The 21,741-nt window shown below is 52.6% G+C and overlaps 1 protein-coding gene across 1 annotated transcript; it reads left to right on the top strand.

Moving 5' to 3' along the window:
• Positions 1-440: 440 nt before the first annotated feature.
• FAM83D (family with sequence similarity 83 member D) lies at positions 441-21,404 on the top strand. The gene is made up of 4 exons (XM_040447064.1): positions 441-959; positions 12,123-12,290; positions 16,741-16,865; positions 19,963-21,404. The coding sequence occupies exons 1-4, from the start codon at positions 483-485 to the stop codon at positions 20,951-20,953; spliced, it is 1,761 nt and encodes a 586-aa protein (XP_040302998.1). The 5' UTR covers positions 441-482; the 3' UTR covers positions 20,954-21,404.
• Positions 21,405-21,741: the final 337 nt, after the last annotated feature.

The raw sequence follows: 21,741 nt of genomic DNA, 5'->3' as shown, positions 1-21,741 counted from the left end.
GTGAGAGCCCGGGAGCAGCGCGGCCAGCAGGGGGCGCGCTAGGATGGAGGGGGCCGGACTCTCAGGCTTCAGTTCGGGATCCGCTGCCTGCGCCGCGGCCGGGTCACTGGGGCTCGTTACTCCCTCTCTCTAGCTGACCCTTAAGAGCTCGGCTACCCGCAGGCCCGGAGCAGGAGCAACTCATCAGCGCAGCCGTGGAGCCGCCACGTTGAAACTCCACGGAGCGACCCCAGAGTTTGGCCTCGGCCGCCGCCGGCAGCCAATGCGGAGGCGCGGGGCGGGGCCGGGCGGCGGAGCAGCCAATAGCACACCAGGGGGAGGGGCCGTGGTGGCGTTCGCAGCGCCTGGATTCCGCCGTTAGAGGTGGCAGCCAATGAGAGGGCCGGGACGCGGGCCGGTTAGATTCAAAGGTGCGTATAAAGCTGCCGGCACGCCCGCGCTCCGCCGACTCTGCAGCGGTCCTGTTCTGTCCGGACTTCGCCATGGCTCTGCGCCTCGAGGGTCCGGACGAGCTGCTCGCCGCCTGCCTGTCGCCGTGCGGGCCGCCCAACCCGGCCGAGCTGTACAGCGAGGCGCGGCGCCTGGCGCTCGAGGAGCTGGTGGCGGGCGGCCCCTGTGCCTTCGAGGCCTTCCTGCGAAGAGAGCGCCTGGGCCGCTTCCTGAACCCGGACGAGGTGCGCGCCATCCTGCGGGCGGCCCAGAGGCCCGGTCAGGAGGGCGCGGCGGCGGGGGCCGAGGACTCCTTCGGCTCGTCGCACGACTGCTCGTCCGGCACCTACTTCCCCGAGCAGTCGGACCTGGAGCCGCCGCTGCTGGAGCTCGGCTGGCCCGCCTTCTACCAGGGCGCCTACCGCGGCGCCACGCGCGTCGAGGCGCACTTCCAGCCCCGCGGCGCGGGCGCCGGCGGCCCCTACGGCTGCAAGGACGCGCTGCGCCAGCAGCTCCGCTCCGCGCGGGAGGTGAGCGCCCCGGCTCGGGGCCCGGGGCGGACGGGAGGCCCTCGGAAGAATGGAGCGCGGGGCCGGGTGGTCCCGGGGGCCCCCGACTCGCCCCTTCTGCGTGGCTTCGCTCGGATCACTGATCACTCGGCCGCTCGTTGTGTCAGGGACGTGGGGGGAAGCCGCAGTCCTCAAGGAGGAGCATTGTGGCCGAGGTCCAACTCCTGACATTCACATCCCCTGGGGGAGGGGACCAGAAATACTTCTAGTTCCACATTTTAGTTAAAACCAAAAGAGTGCTAATTTTCCTGGCTGCCAGCCAACACTGGATCCCATCTCCTAAGAAGTGAGTGCGTTACCTAGGGGAAAATTCCAGAAAGATTGTACCCAGAGACAACTTTGGGGCTTAGGAGTCTGTTCATTGCTAGTCACCGCCGCGTGTCTTCTCTTGTAGAAAGCCAGTACATTCCAGTGGTAAACTGAGAATCCTGCCTCTTTCCGTCCTGCCATTGACCAGAGAAATTGCTCTCTCTCTCTCTTTTTAATGCTTATTTGTTTGTGTGTGTGTGTGTGTGTGAGAGAGAGAGAAACAGCGACAGCGAGTGGGGGAGGGGCAGAGAGAGAGGGAGACAACAGAATCCGAAGCAGGCTGCGCAGGCTCTGAGCTGCCGGCACAGAGCCTGATGGGGCTGGAACTCTCCAACCGGGAGATCATGGACCTGAGCGGAAGTCAGACACCCAACCTCCTGAGCACCCAGGGCGCCCCAGGAAATTGCTCTTTCTGTGAATGAGGCAGGCAGATACCCCTGCTTTGGATCATCTCTCTTCCCAGTGGGTTTTGGTGCTGTTGTCTTGACTCTTAGAATGGGTGGGGTGGGAAATCTCGACTGCCGCAGGGTGCTGGGTACCTAGGGGTCTGCGAGAACGTAGCACCAGGTGAGTGGGGTCAGAGCCGTAGTTAGCTGCCTTAGTCTAGAGCCGTAGTTAGCTGCCACCTTGCTTGCTGACTGGCATAGTGCCCATCTTCCTAGCGGCCACCTGTGCCAGGAACATGGCAGGTGAAGCCCCAGGCCATGGTTAGACTCAGGAGGGCTGATACCTGAGTGTGTCTGTGGCTTATGATATCTGCATCATTCTGGCGGAGACAGTCAAGCCCAGGAACAAGCCCGGATTCTCACCAGTGTTCTTGATGCTGCCTGTTCCCTTCCTGCTGGTGGGGTTGCAGTGGGTAGAGGGTAGTGTGGGCTAGGGCTTTGCTTTTGGGGGAGTAGGTGCAGTCTCCAGCTTTGCTGTATCAGCCGTGCAGTGCTTTGGGTGTGCTGACGGTCCTTTTGGTGGAGCAGACACTCGAGAAGAGTAAGAGGATGGAAAAAGGCCTGATGGTGGGGTGCATTTCCAGGCTTGCCTCCAGGAGGGAATTTGGGCACTTGCAACTTGAGAAAAGCAATGAATAGGTCTCCGTGAAAGAGAGGAGAATTGCCCTCACCTCTTGCCCAGCTCCACTTCTTAGTGGTAGTGAAGGGATTCTGGAGCTAAGGCCAGAGGGAAAGCTGCCTGTCGACTCATGTGCTGGCCTTAGAAGGGGCTCGAGGCTGGCCCTCAGCCACCCTTTTGTCCTGGGGGCATTCTGTAATACTGGCATTCCAGGGTAGAATGTCCTGCCCTGTTCTGTGCCCCAGTCCAGCCACACGCTCACATCTTTGAGATGCTGTATTTGGAACCTGGGCGATTTTAATGGTGAAAGGTGGTACATTACCTTTAGATCAGATTAGTATTTTCAGTGTCTCTGCCGGATGCCAAACTGCTCGCTCATTTGGCACCTACCACGTATTGGATGCTGTGCCAGGGGCTAGGGGCCACAGGTGAAGGGCATGATGCTTGCCGGACACTTGAGAGTTGACAGTCTGCTGGTGGAATGGGTGGGGAGGTTGCTACAGATAGAGACATTGGAGGAAGAAAGAAAGCAAGCCTCAGGAGAGGTGGTGACCTTGGATCTGGGTCCAGGAGGATGTGTGGGACTTGCCAGGCCAGAGGGTAGAGACTGGCCCAGAAGTGTGAAAGGACCTGGCATGTTTGGAGGCAGCCAAGTTCCTCACAGCTTGAACAACGAGTAGGCAGGGTTAGTGGTAGAAGGGGAGGCTGAAGGGGAGGCTGGAGCCGTGCTTTGCCCGCTAAAGAGCACTGGGGAGCCATTGAAGGTTTTGAAGGAGGAGCATGATCAAATTGGCATTCCTGAGCAGTCATTCTGGTGGGAGCACAAGGGAGCCCGGGTTAGAGAGGGCCGAGGCTGGTGTGTGGGGTGCCTGTAAGGAGGATGCCATAGGGATCTAGCGACCAGAAGAGGGTGTGTGCTAAGGCAGTGCTGGGGAGTTGGGCAGGGGAAGTTTTAATGACAGGACTCGGTCATTCGTTGGCCTGGGAGGGAACAGGAGAGTGAGCAAGGCCAAGGAGAACACGGGAGAGGCAGGGTTGGGGAGGACAGAGGTTTTTTTTTTTTAGCTTGGTGGGCAGTGAAGCTACCAAATTAGGAGGAAGAACAAGGCCGAGACTGGGGACCCGGAGACGGGTTGGATTTGAGACATGCTAACCTTGAGGCCTCATCCCCTTTACTTTAAAGAATACGATAATGCTCTGCGAAGCAGGTAGTCCCGAGGTAGGTGCAGTTATCGCCACTCTGCAGGTGATGGAGCTGAGGCACGGAGAAGTTAAGTTGCCCCGAGGTCACATAGCTGGGGAAAGACAGAGCCAGGACTCCCAACTGAAGTATGGCGGCCCTCGGCCCCCGACAGCCCCAGCGCTCCGCCTCGTGCCGTGCAAGGATAAGGCGCTGTCTCCGTCCTCAGGTGGACAGGGCCTTATGGGGGTGATATCATAGGGAGCTCACCGGGTGGCCCCACCAGAGCTGCGGCTCGGGGTAGAGTTGCGCCTTGTGTGCACAGGAGTGGCTGCGTCACTCCGGCTGCGTCCTTTGAAGTTCAGTCCCGGTGACAGCAAGGACGCTGACGATGCCGGTCCCGGGCTGTCTCAGGATGAGATGAAAAGCTGTTACGCATCTGTGTCCTGATGGTATGCTTGAGCCCCTGCAGTGGGTCAATTTCTGTGCTGCACCCTTTACCTGGAGTCTCCCATTGAACCCTCCCACTGTTAGGAGGAGGCCACAGGTAAGAAGAGACCAGGACCAGAGAGGTTAAGTAACTTGCCCAAGATCACAGAGGTAGCCCGTCTGCCTAGCTCCCAAGCCCATGCTCGCAATCTCTGCTCCCCGTGGATTCCCTGGCATGAGAGAGGATTGGCACCTTGGCAGTTTTCAGCGACAGGCTGAAGGTTTTCAACAGTTTCTGAAGATTGGGACTTTTTATTTCCTCCTTGCATATCCTATAAACAGGAAAACGACTAGGACAGGACGAATACTTCCTGTCCGTTTCGGGAAGAAGACTGGAGTGGTCAGGATACAGGCCCAAGAAACCGGGGTCACCTGGGAAACGGAGGTGTCTAATCCTAGCTTTGCAGCCTGGATGGAGGGTTTTCGGACAGGTTTCATCCTCACCTGGGACCTGGGCCGCATGCAGGGTGTCTGGTGCGGTTGGCCGGGAGAGGAGAGGCGGGGCAGAAGTGACAAAATGGTCTGAGTGATTCCCCCCGCCTTTCCAGCGAGTTCTTGCCCCAGAGTAGGTGTGACTGGGGCTAGGAGTCTGCCAGGCCCTCCGCTGGCTCAGTTTCTGAGCGCCTTTCAAAGCGTGGGCATCCTGCCTCGTGAGTGAGGGACGGCGTTGAAAACACACATGACGTATGTGCGGCCTGGCTTCTGAATGCAGGTTGACTGCTGACCTGGTCGAGCTCCACCAAAGCTGAGCTGGAGGAAATACTGCTTTGGACCCGAGAGCCAAGATGTTGGCTTCCCGAGGGAATTCTAGAATAATTTTGAACCGAACAGGATTTTTCCCTGACACACCTACTCTGGAGTCTTTCCCTACATTACTGAATTTGTCGAGGAGTCATTTTTTTCTTTGCCTCTGCTGCCCTGTGAATGAGCGTGTGGCTGGGCCCCGCCTCCCCAGGGGTCAGGTGGGAGTGGAGACCTTCCCTGGACGTGCTGCGTGCCCTCACTGGTGATGGGTTTCTGTGCTGGCCCTTGGGGTATCTCTGCGTTTTGAATGGGAGTTCATGGGCAGAGCCCATTCTGGAGGTTCCACACTCCTCAGGCATCCTTCTTACCAGCTGCCCGTGTTCCAGAGAGACACCTGCGCTATGACGCGCCCTGGGGCATCCATTTGATAACCTGAGCATTGGGAGAAGCGTCACTGTGTTGACGAAGAGTCCTGCCAGGAGTGGCTGCTGAGAAATCTGGCCGAGGCCCCTGATGTGCGTGTGGATGTATCAGAGAACTAAGGTGCTCCTGATCTTGTTTCACGCTCCTCTGGGTTTCAGTAGAATCTGTGCAGTGATCAGTTCCTGCTCCGGATGCCCCAGTCAGCCCGGGGCGGGCTTTCTCAGCATCACTCTGCCGTGGATGTTTTGGACCAGATCACGCTCTGTCTTGGAGGGCTGTCCTGTGCCTTGGGTGCCCAGCAGCCTCCCCGGGCCCCGCCCACCAGACGCCAGAAGCACCATCCCCGGCCAAGAGTCATGATGTTCAAAAAAGTCTCCCGAGGGGGGTTGGGGAGGATAGGGAGCTATCGCTTAAAGGTTATAGAGTTTCTGTTTGGGGTGATGAAAACCTCTTGGAAACAGATAGTGGTGATGATCGCACAACGCGGTGAACGTAATTCATGCCGCTGAAAATACACTTGAAAATGATGAAGATGGCAGGTTTATTATCTATTTTACCACAATTCAAAGAAATTGCCAGATGTCCCCTGGGGAAGAAAATTGAGAAGCGCTGGCCTAGAAAGCCTGTCTGATGCACAACTTTAGGCTGTGCCTCACCAGACAGGGTGGCTGCTTTTTATCTCTTCCTTTTGGTTTGATGAGTCAGGTGAAGGAGTTTGGAATTGTTAGCCACTTCGTTTCTTTCTTTTTATTTATTTTTTATTTTTTTTAAGTTTACTTATTTTGAGAGAGAGAGAGAGAGAGCATGAGCAGGGGAGGAGGAGGAGGAGGAAGAGAGAGAGAGGGAGAGAGAGATTCCCAAGCAGGCTCTGCACTGTCAGTGCACAGCCCAATGTGGGGCTCAAACTCACGAACTGTGAGATCACGACCTGAGCGGAAATCAAGAGTCAGAAGCTTAACCCATTAGGCTGCCCGGGTGCCCCTATTTTTTATTTTATATTTTTTCAAGTAGGCTCCACGCCCAGTGTGGAGCCCAGTGTGGGGCTTGAACTCGTGACCCTGAGATCAAGACCTGAGTTGAGATCAAGAGTCAGACACTTAACTGACTGAGTCGCCCAGGTGCCCCTCTTTTTTTTTTTTTTTTTAATTACAGTAAAATACACGCAAGTCGATTTGCCATTTTAACCATTAACTGGCCTTGAGCACATTCACATCGTGTATCTGTCTCCACCATCTGTCCGCAGAATGGTTTCGTGTTCCTTGACTGAAGCTCTGCCCCCCGGGGAACAGCCACTCCCACTCCCTCCTGCTCTCGGTCCTGTAGCCACCTTCTTTGTCGGCCTGTTCCTTCCTTCACTGTTTCCAGCTGGCGTCCATCAGGCAGCAGGGAAGCCACAGGATCGTCTGGATTCCTTTACAGATACAGGATTATCCGGATTCCTTTACAGATACAGGATCTGTTCGCTCGCCAAAAAAGTACTGGGTATGCGGGCTTTCTAAAGACACTGATGCAAACGATATAGCCTCTGGAGGGGAATTTGACCATATGGGGCAACACTTCAGTTGTATTTACGCATCAGCCTAGCGACTCCACGTGTGTGTGTCTGTCCCAAAGATAACACTGGCAAAAACACGCATAGACGCGTGTAGCAGGCTGTTTGCGGCACTATTTACAATAGCGAGAGGCTGGGGGAGCTGAGATGTCCTTCAGTAGAACGGATGCGTCCCCAGAGTGAAGTCCCCTGCGGCTCTGAGAAAGCAGTGACTAAGTGTCTAGGGCCGCACCGACCAGTGAAGTCACCGTTCGCCACCAGTGGCAATTTCAATTTATATGCATTCAAATGAAATGTGAAAAAGCCTCACGAGCTATATTTCAGGTGTTCAGTCTCCACTGGTGGCTAGCGGCTGCTGTGTGGATGGCACAGACCTAGCACGTTTCCTTCCTCTCAGAAGCTTGCATTGATGAGCACTGCTCTAGAACAGCGTGCATCACATTCTGCCTTGTAATCTACAGGGGGATGTGCGCACACACACACACACACACACACACACACGTACATAATACACATTCTTGTTTATAGCAAACAAGTATGTACATACATGGGCCTAAGGCAGACTTCTTTATATTCAAGAACATGGAAGAGGAACCAAAAATGGATTGAAATGATTGTAATGCAGAAGGAGGAAGGGAAAGGAGAAAAAGGGAAGGGACAAGGACGGAAGCTAGGTGTCTCTGAAAGCACCCTGTTTTGTAAGTCGGACGTCGGAGCCAGGTAAATGTTTTACGTAATTATCAGTAACTCACGAATGATAGCCCCCTAAGTCCCCCAAGCCCCTCTGGCTGCTTTTCTTTTTCTTTCTGAAGGCCCAGCGGGCATGCGTACTTCACCCTGGAACACGACAGCAGCCACGTGACTGCCACCGTGGCCCGCGAGCAGTTGGCACACCTTCCCGCCTCCCGGGAGAGCTGCTGTGCCAGGCTGCAGACGGAGGCCACGCCAGCACCTTAGTCCGGCACTTAAATGGTTAATCGTACACTGACAGCCCATGAAACCGAGAGAGACCAACCCGCACGGGCAAGGCTAGGGTCGACTGTGGACATTTGCTTTGTTTCTAAATCCGGAAGATAATGCCAAGTTAACTTAAAAATTTTTTAAGACATTTCAAGGAGATCATTTCTGTTCTATTTAAAACCTGTAATGAATGGGGAGAAAAGAGGTCTCTTGTTTTTGAGCGAGACCATCTCCAGAAGAGTAGGTAGGAGAGCACGGGGGACCTGGAGGAAATGGGTTTGAGAGCCATGTGGTCCGCTCGAAGAATCCAGTTGCCGGGCTGGCGTTGGCCCCCCCCCCGCCGCCCCCCCCCCGGCAGGTTGACGCATCATTGAATGTGCGCAGACCTCTGGCAGAATTCCAAGCGTGTTGCACACGTGCCCTTGCTTTGTGGCTGTGGGTGGGAAGGGAGGGAGACCGTGGCGGACTTGGGGCTAAGATGCACAGGCTGCCGTGTGAGGGCTTCCTGTGTGCCAGGAGCCGTCAGGTGCCCTCTGGACTGAACCCACTGCAGCCGCTACCGGATTGGCAAGTAGTAGTTGCAGGCGACAGGAGGCAGCGACACTTAGGTACCGCGCCAGCGGGCATGGGGTGCTCGAAAGCGGAGGAGCTGGCTTCCGCGTCAGGTCCACCTCTATGGCCTGTGCTCCCAAGGTTTCCCGATCTAGTCCGTTCTGGGTTATTCGGCGGGACCGCCTGCAGAGAGAAGGTGCCCACGTGCTACGGCACTCCACACTTCCTGAACGTTCGTTCTGTGAGCTGTTTCGTGTTATTAGTAATCATCCTCCGACGGGCTCCATCCCATGTCCTTTGCAAAATATTCCACTGGTCCCTGCAGGATGTATTCCAAGCTCTGTCCCTTGAACACTGAACCTCAGGCTTGTTTGGAATAATATTTAACCCTATTCTAATAGGTGGCTCTAGAGTCGCTCAGGTCGGGGTTGAGACACCAGCTCCTGCATTCGTTTAAGAATATCCCTACGAACGAGTCACCTAGCCCCTCCAAGCTTTATTTTCCTCATCCGTAAATCAGAGATAACAATTACTGGTGTTTTGAAATCTCTAGATCTCTCTTTAGAGCTTTTGTGCAAGAAAGCAAATGGAAAAGCTCCCAGGTCACGTAAAAAATGAATGTGAGTAGAGTCTCTGCTTGGCCCCAATACACAATAGCGCAGTGGTTGCTACTGTGTAACTGTGCGTGTCATTCGGTCCCTTGGTTTACATCATCAAGGAGTAGTTGCAGTGACTGTGGCGGTGGTGGGGGGCACCTGTGAGGATGGTGTGGGGCTTGACACAGTCACGGCTGCTCTAGATGTGGCTGGAGGTGTGCAGGAACTATGGGGTACCGGGCGGCAGACCAGCCAGCCAGGCTTCTGGTGGCCAGATGTTTCCTCCTGTAGTGACTGATTTGCACAGAGTTGCAGATGGGGGTTGACCTGGAATAGACTCTCAAAAGTCACCTCTTGCAGAGCTTTCTAGCCCTAAGAGATCGGGCAGGCTCTTTGCAGCACAGGCTGGGGTAGGCAGTGCCCACAGTGGCCGTGTGGGGGCTTGATGGGCACAGGATGCCCGCTTTCCAGATGCGTCTCTCCTTTGTCCATCCCGCATGATATCTCAGGGAGTGACAACAGGGACCGGTTCCGAGTCTGGGCATCCTTGCAGGGCCCGGAGGCCTGTAGCAGGAGCCCCAGCACCTGGGAGACGGGGCCGGCCTCGGAAAGCAGACACTTGGCTGGCCAGCGAATGAGTCCAGGCCATTGCTGAGCTCAGTGAGGAGACTGTCCCTTGAGAGATTTGAGAAGCCCCAGGTCTCGTTGAGTCTGCAGGACTTGGTTGCACGGGGCTGGAGTGGGGAGAGTACAGGAAAGCGGGGTGGGGTCTTGAAGGAGGGAAGGTCTTGTGCTCATTGCTTTCCTGCGCAGGGCTGTGCCTCCGTCGCAAACCTTTCAAGAGTCCCGCTCTAGTAAGAGAGGGAGGGGATGTTGGGTACAGGGGGAAGTTAGGGAGGGAAGCCCTTGCACCCACCTTCTTAACACCTCGCGTTCAGATCCAGTTATTTTCAACACCCACAGGAAAGGCTGGGGCTTTAACACCAAATAGTGAAACCAATAACAAATTAGAGACTTACTCACCACCTGACAAAGGTGGCGTTTGTGTTGTTTCAGTGGTGAATCAAAGCCCAGTTTGGCAGGCCCTGCTCCCTGGGTCCCTGCCTCCAGCAACCCTCCAGCCCTCTCTAAGCCAGCCAGCTGGGCAGGGTTTTCTGTCCCTCCCACGGGGAGTTTGGGTGCACGTCCATGCGCTGCCTCTGTCCCCCATTGGCCTGGGTTTCTTGAGGACAGGGACGGACCCTGGATGTGTCTTCCTCCAGCTTTCTCTCGTGAGCGCTGCGCTCATTCCTACACGAGTGTGTTCAAAACCTCTGTGGAGGTGTCACCGCCTGGTTTTACCGCCTGGCTCACCCGTCTGTCTCTCAGTCCTGTCCCGCTGCTCCCCATCACGCACACTCTCCGTTCCGGCCACACTGGCCCCTGCCCCATCATTCCCTGCCTCTTCCGACTCCATGTGGCTTCAAGACCCCCCCCTTCACTTCTCCCCTGTCAAGACTGCGCCCTTCTTCGTGACTCAGCTCAAAGGCCCTCCCCGCCAGGAATCCTTCTCTGCTCTTGTAAACATTTGAGTGCCTGGAGCGTGTCTACCGCAGCTTGACCGTCTCCTCCCTACCTCCAAGTTCCCGTGATGTGATCGCCTCGTCCGGTGTGTATCATTCGGCCCCCCTGCGTGCGTGTCTTCCTTTTGAGGACAAGTCCGGTGTCTGTCACATTCTGTAGAGCCGTCTTTTCTGCCTGACCCAGGCTTCGGCCCACCATAGACTCTGAAGAGGCGCCGGCCGCAAAATGGAACGCTCGTTTCATGCCCGAGCTAAGCCCTTTCTGTCTTTGTCCCCTGCGATCCTGACAGCAGCCCCTTACATAGATGCTGTTACTGTCCATCTCTTCCAGAGAAGGAAACTGAGGCTCCGCAGCATGCCTCGGGTCACACGGTGGTGAGCTGCAGAGCTGACATCTGTGACCAGGCCTCTCTGCCTTTTGCCTACGATGCTGTGTGACCTGGGGGTGGATACAACTCCAAATAAGATGCATAAAAGCACGTGGGGGGCCGTGAACTTCTCGAGGTGCCACCAGTTCAGAAAAATCACGTGTCCGGGGGGTTGAGGCAAACCCTTTCCCGGGGAATAGCTCGACAGCTGGGGCTTCGTCAACACTGGGGAGGGGCGGGGAGAAGTAGCCAGAGAGAAATGGATCTTCCCAGACTCCTCATAGCAGTGACTTCCCGGGAGCTGGCCTTTCAAGGTCCCTCGTCCTGGTAGGCGAGATTTGGGGTGTTGGAGACAGAGCACGGGATCTCGTTTGTCTCCCTTTGCTTCTTGAACACCCACGTCCTTGAGGGGTCATGACTGTCGGGTACTGTCTTGAGTCCTCTAGGGTCACAGAGATGAGTCGATCCCATTCCAGGGCCTCCGTCCCCATAGAGGAAGTGAGACCCATAAATAAATTACCTTAACGTTCGAAAAGGAGTTAATGTGGTCCTAAGAGACACTAGTTTTCACTGTTGAAGTGAGGAGGAGGGAGACCCCCTTCCGGCCCAGGCTGCTGCAAACCGTGGCCCAGGGAGCCGTGGCCTTAGCTCGGGGCCCCAGCTCTGGCTTGGTGTGCAGAGACTTGTACTGAGCCTGCACATTCTGACACCCCACAGCCTTGGAGGGATTTCGCTGAGGGCCCCACTCTTAAACCTGCAAAGGGTGTCATGAGAGGTTTGGCGGCTGGAGCGATGCCTCCCTGTGGTGAGCTGTCTGGACTGGTGAAGGGAACTCGCGAACAGACACTTGAGGGATTTTTGGACCTTGTGCTTCATGTAACGTAGTCATTCAGTTCTGACCACATGCCTATTTTGCAGACGCAGGACCAGACCTTGGGAACAACTGTAATTTGCTTAGGGCCACATGGCTGAGGCATCTCGGAACTGTAGTCTGATGCCGAGTGTGGAAGATTGAGCAGCAGGCATGAATGGAGTGCTGCCGGGGAGGAAAAAGGACTGGTCCGAGGAAGCGTGGAGGACAGTGGCTAGGAGGCGATCGGGAGGGTCAGCTGGGCCAAATCCAGATGTGGCCTGAGTGTCTTTGGAGAAGGAGGTGTCTGCGGCTGGGGGCAAACCGATAGTGCAGAAGGAGAAGGGAGGAAGGATCCCGTAGGGTGGGGATCCTTTCCTGGCTCGGAGATGGGCTCCAGAGTCTGGACGGTGCACCATAAACTGGTGTTCCCGTGAGCAGACAGCTTGCTCTTCCCTCTGCCTCACGCCATAGGTGATTGCGGTGGTGATGGATGTTTTCACGGACATCGACATCTTCAGGGACCTACAGGAAATATGTCGGAAACAGGGAGTCGCTGTCTACATCCTCCTGGACCAGGCTCTGCTCTCGCAGTTTTTGGATATGTGCATGGACCTGAAAGTGCATCCTGAAAAGGAGAAGGTTTGTGTTACGTGTTTCCAGTTTCTCCTTAATCAGCAGTAAGACTGAGCATCTGTAACCTACATGATCTACATGATGGTGCAGGCTGGGGCGGGGGTTGGATCCCCATGACACGAGAGGCAGCGGAGGCTGTGGCCAAAGCCATTTGTCTGAAATCTCACAGAAAAGAAACCACAGAGCCAGGTTTCAAACCTTGGCCTCCCCTGAACAGCCGGGAGCTCGGCTGTTGGCCGCACGGGGCCGCCTCGGAGGCGCTGCTTTTGACAGTAGCGCCGGCCCGGCCACCGTTGACGGAGCCCCTGCTCTGTCCTTGGCACTGTCCTGGGCTCCTGACAAGTGTTAGGCAACTCCGTCCTCACCGCAGCCCTGCCGGGTAAGTACCTGTTTCAGCGCAGACGTGGTGGCACAGAGAGCCCGGGGTCTGCCGCTGGAAAGGAGCGGGGGTGTGCCTCCCTCGCGGTGGGCCTGCCTCCAGCCCCGTGTTCCTGATCACCGTCACATGCTGCCTCTCCGTTCTTGCTGCTGTAAAATTAGGCTTTTCGTGTCCTTTGCTCTGAGCATGACAGTAATGCAAACTGAAGTCTTTAAATGTACGGTTACATAACTCAGCCAGCTTGTTCTCTGTAGCAGAAAGAGGCAAGCAGCATCGTCGTATTTGTTATTCATCTTTTTCAATTAAGCAGCTTAATGTGAGCTGGGAGCTTTGGGACTTAATTCATCCACTTGGCTCATCACCTATGTGAGCACCTTCTCTGAGCCACTTAACTGTTCCAGGTGCTGGAAATAAAGCAGTCAGCAAAGCGAGCAACGCATTGGGCTTCGGTACTATAGGCTGCTTGCAGAGTGGACATCAGCGCACCGCCCCCCCTCACCATCCCGCCCCCCGTTGTCAAGTAATTTGGTTTACAAAATTTGGCTATTCGACTTCCCCCACAGAGTTCTTGGTGGTCGTTTTCCCGAATGGGGAAACCGAGGATCAGGTTGTTGCTAACTTATCACGGCCGCTACAAAGCCAATTCCTGGCGGAGGTAGAATCGGAGCTTGGAGCCAGGATGGAATGAGCCAGCCGTGTGACCCGCACTCGGTTAAAGTACGAGGTCAGGGGGACCCAAGGCAAATGCATGTCAGCGTGGAAAAGCACGCAGACATTCAGCCTGTGGCTGCTTTTACACAGAGCCAGGGGAAGCGATGGAAGATGTGCTGTTTGACTCTGAGGCTCTCTCTGCAACGACGGCTGTGTGCCAGCAGCAGGAGAATCACAGAGTGGCTCTGGCCACAGCTCTGATCGTGAGATTGGCTTAGAGACGATCCAGTTATCCAATCCAGCATTATTTACCGACTCGCTTGCACAGTGTTGACGGTTGCCTCGAGGAGGAGTCGAAAGGAAGTCTGTACCTTTGGCCTCAGCAGTTCTTGTAGTGTCTTTTTTTTTTTTAAGATTTTAGTTTTTTGTTTTTTGTTTTTTTTAATTTTTTTTTTCAACGTTTATTTATTTTTGGGACAGAGAGAGACAGAGCATGAACGGGGGAGGGGCAGAGAGAGAGGGAGACACAGAATCGGAAACAGGCTCCAGGCTCTGAGCCATCAGCCCAGAGCCCGACACGGGGCTCGAACTCACGGACCGCGAGATCGTGACCTGGCTGAAGTCGGACGCTTAACCGACTGCACCACCCAGGCGCCCCAAGATTTTAGTTTTTTTTAAGTAATCTCTGCACCCAACACGGGGCTCGAACTCCTAACCCTGAGATGAAGAGTCGCATGCTGTACTGACGGAGCCAGCCAGGCGCCCCGATTTTTGTAGTGCCTTGACTTCTTCCTAGAGCAGCACCGTCTTCCCTGGCGGCTTCTCTCACCAGGACGTGTCTGTTGGTGAGTCTGTACCCTCCCCCAGTGGGGGCTGACATCTGCCATGCCCTCGCTCTGTGGCTGGTTCTGGATGCTGGGTGTCCTGTCTGTAGGCACTTGGTCACATGTTTGTGCGTAGGCCCTCAAAAGCGCTTTGACTGCAGTCACAGAGGCCTGTACGACATTTAGGTAAGCACCGACGGAAAAGATGCAGAAAACTGCACCTAAATGTGCCCACAGTGACATTTTTGAATGCTTGCTATTATATGTGGATCCTTTGAAACCTGGGTCAGGAATCGGTATCTCCTCCAGGAACCCCCTGCCCCACCTTGCTCCGGGTGCACCTCTATGGAAGGTCCTAGTTTCTTTGTTTGTTTCTTTAATTTTATTTTGAAATAATGGGATCTTCAAAGGAATTAGCGATATAATATAAGGAGTTCCTGGATACTCTTTGCCCAAATTATCTAAATGTTAACGTCTTATAAACCTCTGTGCAAATTTCAAAATTGAGAAATAAATTTGATATAATACCATAATTTACAGACCTTCTAAGTCTCACTGATCATTCCACGAATGCCCTTTTCCTTATTCAGGATCCAACCCAGGACCGAATCTTGCATTGAGTTGTCCTATCTCCTTAGCGTCTTCTCATTTGGAGCTGCTCCTCTGTCTGTCTTTGTCTTTTAGGGTCTTGGTGCTTTGGAAGAACATAGGATTTGGGTTTGTCTGATGCTTCCTCGTGGCTAAATTCAGATTGTGTTTTGGTAAGACCACGGAAGTGATGTTACATCATGCCATGGTGTTTTTGTTTTGTCTTATGTTTTTATTTTAAAGGAACAGTAGGTTCAGGGCGCCTGGGTGGCTCAGTCGGTTGAGTGTCCGACTTCGGCTCAGGTCATGATCTCACAGTTTGTGAGTTCGAGCCTTGCGTCGGGCTCTGCTGACAGCTCAGAGCCTGGATGCTGCTTTGGATTCTGTGTCTCCTTCTCTCTCTCCCCTCCCCGCTCATGCTCCGTCTCTCTCTCAATTCTTTTTTTTTTTTTTTAACTAAAAAGGGAACAACAGATTCACAGAAGTTGCAAAGGTCATACATAGAGGTTTCCATGTGTCCCTCACCCGGTTTTCCCAATGGTTACATCCTATGTGACTTCTAGTACAAAATCACAGCCTGGAATCTGGGGTTGGCACAACATGTGTTGACAGTTCTATGCCATTTTTATCACATGTGTATACCTATGGAACCCCCCCTGCCATCAGGATCCAGAACTGTCCCACCACTGTCGGGATACAGGACTATTCTATCACCACAACCATCTCCTTGCTCCCATTATGGTCCCATCTGCGCTCCTCTCTGTGCCCTCCTCCTCGTTTTTAACCCCTGGAAACCAGTAATTTATTCCCCATCTCTATAATTTTGTCATCTAGAGAACGTTCTATAAATGGAATCATATAGTATATGACCTATTGAGATTGGCTTTTTTCATTCTGCATAAGGCACTTGAGATCCATCCAAATTATTGTATCACTTGTTAGTTCTTTTCTGCTGCTAAGGAGTGTCATGTGGTGTGGTTGTGCCACAGTTGAACTGTTCACCCGCTGAAGGACTTTAGGATAGTTTCCAGTTTCTTACTATGATGAATAAAGTTGCTGTATTTGTGCACAGGTTTTTGTGTGGATGTAGGTTTTCACTTCTCTGGATGATGTCATACCTTGTTTTTTGAATCACGCATTACTTTTCTCTCCCTTAGTCCCTAAAGATAAGGAACATGCCTGATCCCCCTATTGTCTCAAGGCTCAGCACACGGTAGGGACTTTCTTTGCTTATGGAATGAATGAGAGAATCAAACAAAAATCTTAAGCATTTAATTTGAATTGTGTAAGGTTTCTAAAGGCATAAAGCTGACGCTGTCCTGATTTGCTCCAAATAATGCAGATCGTCTTAGTGTTTTACATACCATCGGATATACATTTATGCGGGTCATTTTACAAGGATGATTACGCACTGTGGGGCCCCAGCGTATTACCGGAGTACCTTTTTGATAAATTCGTAGATGTGACATTGTTGGTGAAGCCACATGTGATGTGTGCCAGCCTCAGAGGTCCTGTGTTAGAGAAGGCTCGTCCTGTTCCCCATACTGAGGATGGCATGGGGGTAAGTGAGGGTGGGCTGTTAGTCATTACTGATGCAGTCAAATAAGAAAGTAGGAGAAATATCAGCTTAGCTTCCTTAAGCCTTCGTTAACATGCTATTTATTATTAGTGTGTTTTCTTTGCTGATTTTATCCCCCACATTCTGTTTCAATGTCATTTCTTGGATTCTGTCGTGTCAAAGAACGAGTGGCTCTTCTTTGAGAGCACATGTACCCGTGAACCAAGAGTCTCACAAGTCCGTGTGAGAACAGGGCACACGAGAAGACGGACCAAATGAAGTGACATTCGTCGAGTCCCGAGAACCACTGGCTAGTGTGCGTGTGTGCCGTTACCAAAGGGGACGGGGGACCACTCCTTTGCCACCTAGTGCGTCTTTTCGGGAACTGTAGACCAAGCCCTCTGTCGTTTGCTCACTGGCCTGTGTGTTTCTTTTTCCCCCGTTCCCCGCCGACAGCTGATGACCGTCCGGACTATTACCGGAAACACTTACTATGCGAGGTCGGGGACTAAGATAGTTGGGCAGGTTCATGAGAAGTTCACACTGATTGATGGCATTCGCGTGGCTACAGGCTCCTATAGGTAAGTCTCTAGCCTGCCCGTGCTTGTGACTCTGAACTTTGCAGTGGGTGCATGCTGGATAAAGGAAAAGCTGCTTTTCCTCTCAACGTGAGCCTCTGTGGCCGGGCGTTCTGGGAGGTGTTCATCTGTGCGTGTGAGGACGTCAGTCCGAGCGGCCTTTTGCAGGAGGTGGTTGGGGTGCGGGTCACCTCCCCTGCCCTGGGGGGCCACGAAACTGAGGCGTGGATGTTGAAACTTGCCTGGAGCCCCTGCCAGGCCTGCGGTGGCCAAACTGGGGTTACCGGTGACAGGAGCAGTCTCAATTCCTGTTCCTTGGTCCCCCCCGCCCCTTGTCCCTGTTCACTTGCAGGTAAGGGTCATCACAGGCCTCAGCGTCAGTGTGGAGGGCAGAGCCGAAGCTGTTACCTTATGCTTAAATCCTTCACCTTCCGTCAAGCCTTATAACTTAGTGCTTTAGTCTAGAAAGTACTGATCCAGGTTTCTGGCCCCACCTTTGAAGTCTTAACTTGGCAGTGGTATCTTACGGTAGAGTGTCGTCGAATAGAGGGTGCAGATGATTGGATCATTGATTTTCACGAATCTCCAGAAGTTAAGATGCACCGTGTTTACTTACGTGGCTCCAATGGCAGTGTGTCTGTGCATTCGATCGTCTGACGGTGTGTGTGAGGCACGTCTTGAGTTTAAAAAAGAAAAACTCATTTTTGGAGAAACGCGCATTCCGGGTGATGATTGTGTCAGCCCTGGCAGATGTGCAAAAGGTTGTGGAAGCTGAGGGGGTCAGATCAAGAAACTCTTGGTGCCTTTCTTTTCAGACAGTACCATCATTGCTCAGAACAAAATTCACACTTCCTCGAGACTTCCTTTCATAAGACGTTTATAAATAACAGGAGGAGACTAGATTTTCACCCGAAGCAAGCTTTATCTGCGTATACAAACTTAGTCCCAAATGGTTTTTGGCCATCCTGAAATATCAAATATAAAAATTACCCTCTGCAAATGAGACATGCTACCATTGAGGATGATGATGATAGGTTTTTTTTTTTAAGTCTATTTATTTTGAGTGAGTGAGAGACAGAGAGAGAGAGAGAGAGAGAGAGAGAGAGAGATTGAGTGGGGGGAGGGGCAGAGAGAGAGGGAGACAGAATCCCAAGCAGGCTCCGCATTGTCCGCATGGAGCTTGATGCAGGGCTCGAACTCACAAACCATGAGATCCGTGACTTGAGATGAACCCAAGAGCTGGTTAACCAACTGAGTCACCCAGATGCCCCGAGGATTATAGCTTCTATTTGTTGACGGTATTTTATACTCCTGGTGTTGGATAGGTGTCTTGTTTGCATGATCTCATTGAAGGTTTTCAGAATCTTTCTTCTGGGGCTTTGAAGGCAGTTCTCAAGGTAGAGACAGATCTGACACTATGTTTCATGATCTCTCATTTAAAACATCCTATTCCTTTAAAAAAATTTTTTTAATGTTTATTATTTATTTTTGAGAGAGAGGGAGACGGAGTGCAAGCGGGGGAGGGGTAGAGAGAGGGAGTTACAGAATGCGAAGCAGGCTCCAGGCTCTGAGCTGTCAGCACAGAGCCTGACACGGGGCTTGAACCCACAGACGGGGAGATCATGACCTGAGCTGAAGTCGGGCTAAAGTCGGATGCTTAACCCACTGAGCCACCCAGGTGCCCATAAAACATGCTATTCCTGATACAAACTTCTTTATCAGTGGGGCGATCGGGAGTGCAGAAAGCTAGCTCAAACTACTTTATGCAAAATAGAATTTATTGAGTTCCATAACTTGGGAGTGTAGAAAGGTGCAGTTGGTTTTCAATTCATCTTGACCTGGAGGGCATACATTGATCAGAATATTGTCCCCTGGTCCTGCTTTTTTTCTAGTTGATCTTTATTCTCAGTCACACTCTCCCTTTGAAGGCAAGGTCCAGGCTTACTTACATAGCCTTTAGTATCTCTCCCAAAGAGAGAGACTTTCTTTCTGCCTGCACTGGCATCAGTCCTTGAAGAATTACTTGGTCCTAGCTAGGTCACGTGCCCATCCTGGGTAGGTCCCTGACCCAAGTGGGTGGGATACTCTGGTCAGCGTGGGTCATATGTCCACCCCATTGTGATTGCAGGAAGTGCCTAAGAAGGCTGGGGTGGATGGGGTTCTATTACTAGAGGAAGAAGGATGCCTGACAGGCAAGGCACATGGCCACTAATCTGCCCTGAATGTGCTACTGTCCCCATTGAAAATGGCAGCACTGGCAGCACCTGGGTGGCTCGGTTAAGTGTCTGACTTTGGCTCAGGTCACGATCTCACTGTTTGTGAGTTTGAGCCTCGCGTCAGGCTCGCTGCTGTCAGCACAGAACCCACTTCGAATCCTCTGCCTCCTTCTCTCTCTGCCCCTCCCCCGTTTGCTCTTTCTCTCTCAAAAATAAATAAACATTAAAAAAAAAAAAAGAAAAAGAAAAAGAAGGGGCACCTGGGTGGCTCATTTGGTTGAGCTTTCAACTTCAGCTCAGGTCACGATCTCACGGTTCATGAGTTCAAGCCCCACATTGGGCTCCGTGCTGGCAGTGCAGACCCTGCTTCGCATTCTGTCTCTGTCCTTCCCCTGCTTGCACTTTCTCTCTCAAAATAAATAAATGAAAATCTTAAAAAAGAAAGGAAGAAAATGGCAGCATGGGAGCAGGTAGTAAGGAGCACTGCACTAACAGTCCTTACGTCCTGGGGTCTAGTCTGCAGTCTAGACCAGCTTCCCGCTGGGACATCACTAGCTAGTTTCGTCACTTCTAAAATCAGGGTGCTTGCCTAAATCTTTTTGAAGCCCTTTCTAGTTTGTAGAAACGCTGAGGCTGTGGATGTCTAAGTCTCAGTGTGTTGGTTAAACAGTTGGCTTTTTTCTTTCTGTTACCGCATACATACGTTATGTATGGGGTTGGGGTGTTGAATTTACACTGAATGGTGGGTATGCTGTCACCAGAGTTGTGACTCCTGGAGCAGGATATCTAGGCTTTATTGTTCGTTTTGACAGTGAGTAAACTAAGAGTGCTCATGCTTACCAGCTTCTGTTTGTTTGTTTGTTTGTTTGTTTTTAATCCTTAAGTTTTACGTGGACAGATGGCAAATTAAATAGCAGTAACTTGGTCATTCTGTCTGGCCAAGTGGTTGAACACTTTGATCTGGAGTTCCGAATCCTGTATGCACAGTCGAAGCCCATCAGCTCCAAGCTGCTGTCTGGCTTCCAGATCAGCGGCAAGTTTGACCATCTAGTGGACAGTAAACCCCTGTCTAAGGAGCTCACGTTGGGCGGCCTGCTGCGCCTGCGGCTGTCCCGGCTCTCGAGCACCCCCAAGAAGGCTGAGCTGGGGTGTGAGGCCCCCGCTGAGGGCAGGGCAGAGGCCAGGCACCAGAACTGCGAGTCCTCCACCGTCGGCGATGAGGACGATGTCATCAGCTGCCAGGACAGACCACAGGGCGGGAGGAGGACGACCGATGCGGCCACCCAGACGGAGCCAGGAGAGGAGGTTCCAGCAGTGAGCACGAGCGACGCGGGGACACAAGCCAGCGTCACCACGGCATGTGCCGGGACCCAGACCGCGGTCACCACCAGGGTCGCGAGCTCCCAAGCTGTGGTTCGGTCCACGTCGGCCACCACCCAGACTGACGTGGACGAGAATGTTCTCTTTTCTCAGGGCACCCAGTCTAAAGAAGGGTCACCAGTGTCCAGGATGTCTGTGTCCAGATCTCCCAGTTTGAGGTCTTCCTCCTCTCTGTCTTCGCAGGGCTCTGTGGCGAGCTCCCTGGGCTCCCAGACGTCCAGCAGAGCCCCTGACTTTGTCCCCGCTGGACACGCCAAGTACTGGGGCGCCCCCCACTTGGATCTGTGCTTGCGAGACTCCTTTAGGAACTTGAATCAAGAGCGCCAGTTTCACTTTGCTGGTATCAGGTCCCGGCTCAACCACATGCTGGCCATGCTCTCCAGGAGAACATTCCTTGCTGAGAACTACCTCGGTTTTCATTCCGGAAACGTTGCCAGAGCATCAGTGAATCTCCTGGCTGTGAGAGACACCGCGCTGTATCCCTCCTACCAGTGACCGCTCGGCGTTCAGCGCCTCCTGGTTCCATCAGGCGCGCGGTGCTGATCCACCGAGCACCCTGCTTTACAGTTTGTTCACCTGATCTTTGGTCCCCCGCTCGTCTCTGAATTCTATAAACTGCACATTATTTTATGTGCTTTTATCCTGTTCTTGTCATGTATAAACCAGGTGTTGGTTTTATGGTCGAAACACTATGGGTACAATTTCTTTGCACGACTTTAATATTGATATCTCTTGAAGAGAGTGTTTAGGGGTTCTCAGGTTCATTCAGGTAAGAGATAAAATGGGTGCTGTGTTTTTTTAGATTTGTGTGCTCTTCTGTTTTAGAGATTTGAACACTAGGTCTTATCAAAATCCTGTTTAGAAAAAACTTTCTTATTGTCTGTCTCTTCTTCAGGGTATCTGTGTTCTTAGGATTAAATAAATACAACCAACTTGTGTTTGGTGATGGCTTGAGTGTTATTTTTCCCCGCTGACACTTTTCTTTTTAACCCTAGGAGTGTGTCACAAGTAAATGCACATAACAGCAATTTCTGAAGAATTTTTTAATAGTGTTGGGGTGGGGAAGAAGTAGATGACCCAGATTGTTAAGAGAAAATACCCACTTAAAAGTTAGAAGACCTAAAATAAGTTTCAGGGTCATGCCTTCCTTAGGGATAGGAATGTTGGCGTTACTAGCCGTATAGTTTGAATGAGGGAACTTGCCAGGACCTGCAGGCCTTTTCATGTGCTCTGCTTGTCTTTTCTTGAAAGAAAAAGCTTGAGCCCTTTAGACAAGGACCTTG

This window comes from Herpailurus yagouaroundi, unplaced genomic scaffold (assembly GCF_014898765.1).
Source record: "Herpailurus yagouaroundi ecotype Mexico unplaced genomic scaffold, PumYag 196, whole genome shotgun sequence".
Taxonomy (NCBI): domain Eukaryota; kingdom Metazoa; phylum Chordata; class Mammalia; order Carnivora; family Felidae; genus Herpailurus; species Herpailurus yagouaroundi.
Note: the sequence above shows the minus strand (reverse complement) of the source record. Positions and strands in the feature narration are given on the sequence as shown.

Excerpts from the sequence above, each read along its gene's own strand:
- FAM83D (XM_040447064.1), top strand. The coding sequence starts at position 483 with ATGGCTCTGCGCCTCGAGGGTCCGGACGAGCTGCTCGCCGCCTGCCTG. Across the intron at positions 12,291-16,740 it reads TGCATCCTGAAAAGGAGAAG|CTGATGACCGTCCGGACTAT; the intron begins GTTTGTGTTACG and ends CCCCGCCGACAG. Across the intron at positions 16,866-19,962 it reads GTGGCTACAGGCTCCTATAG|TTTTACGTGGACAGATGGCA; the intron begins GTAAGTCTCTAG and ends TTAATCCTTAAG.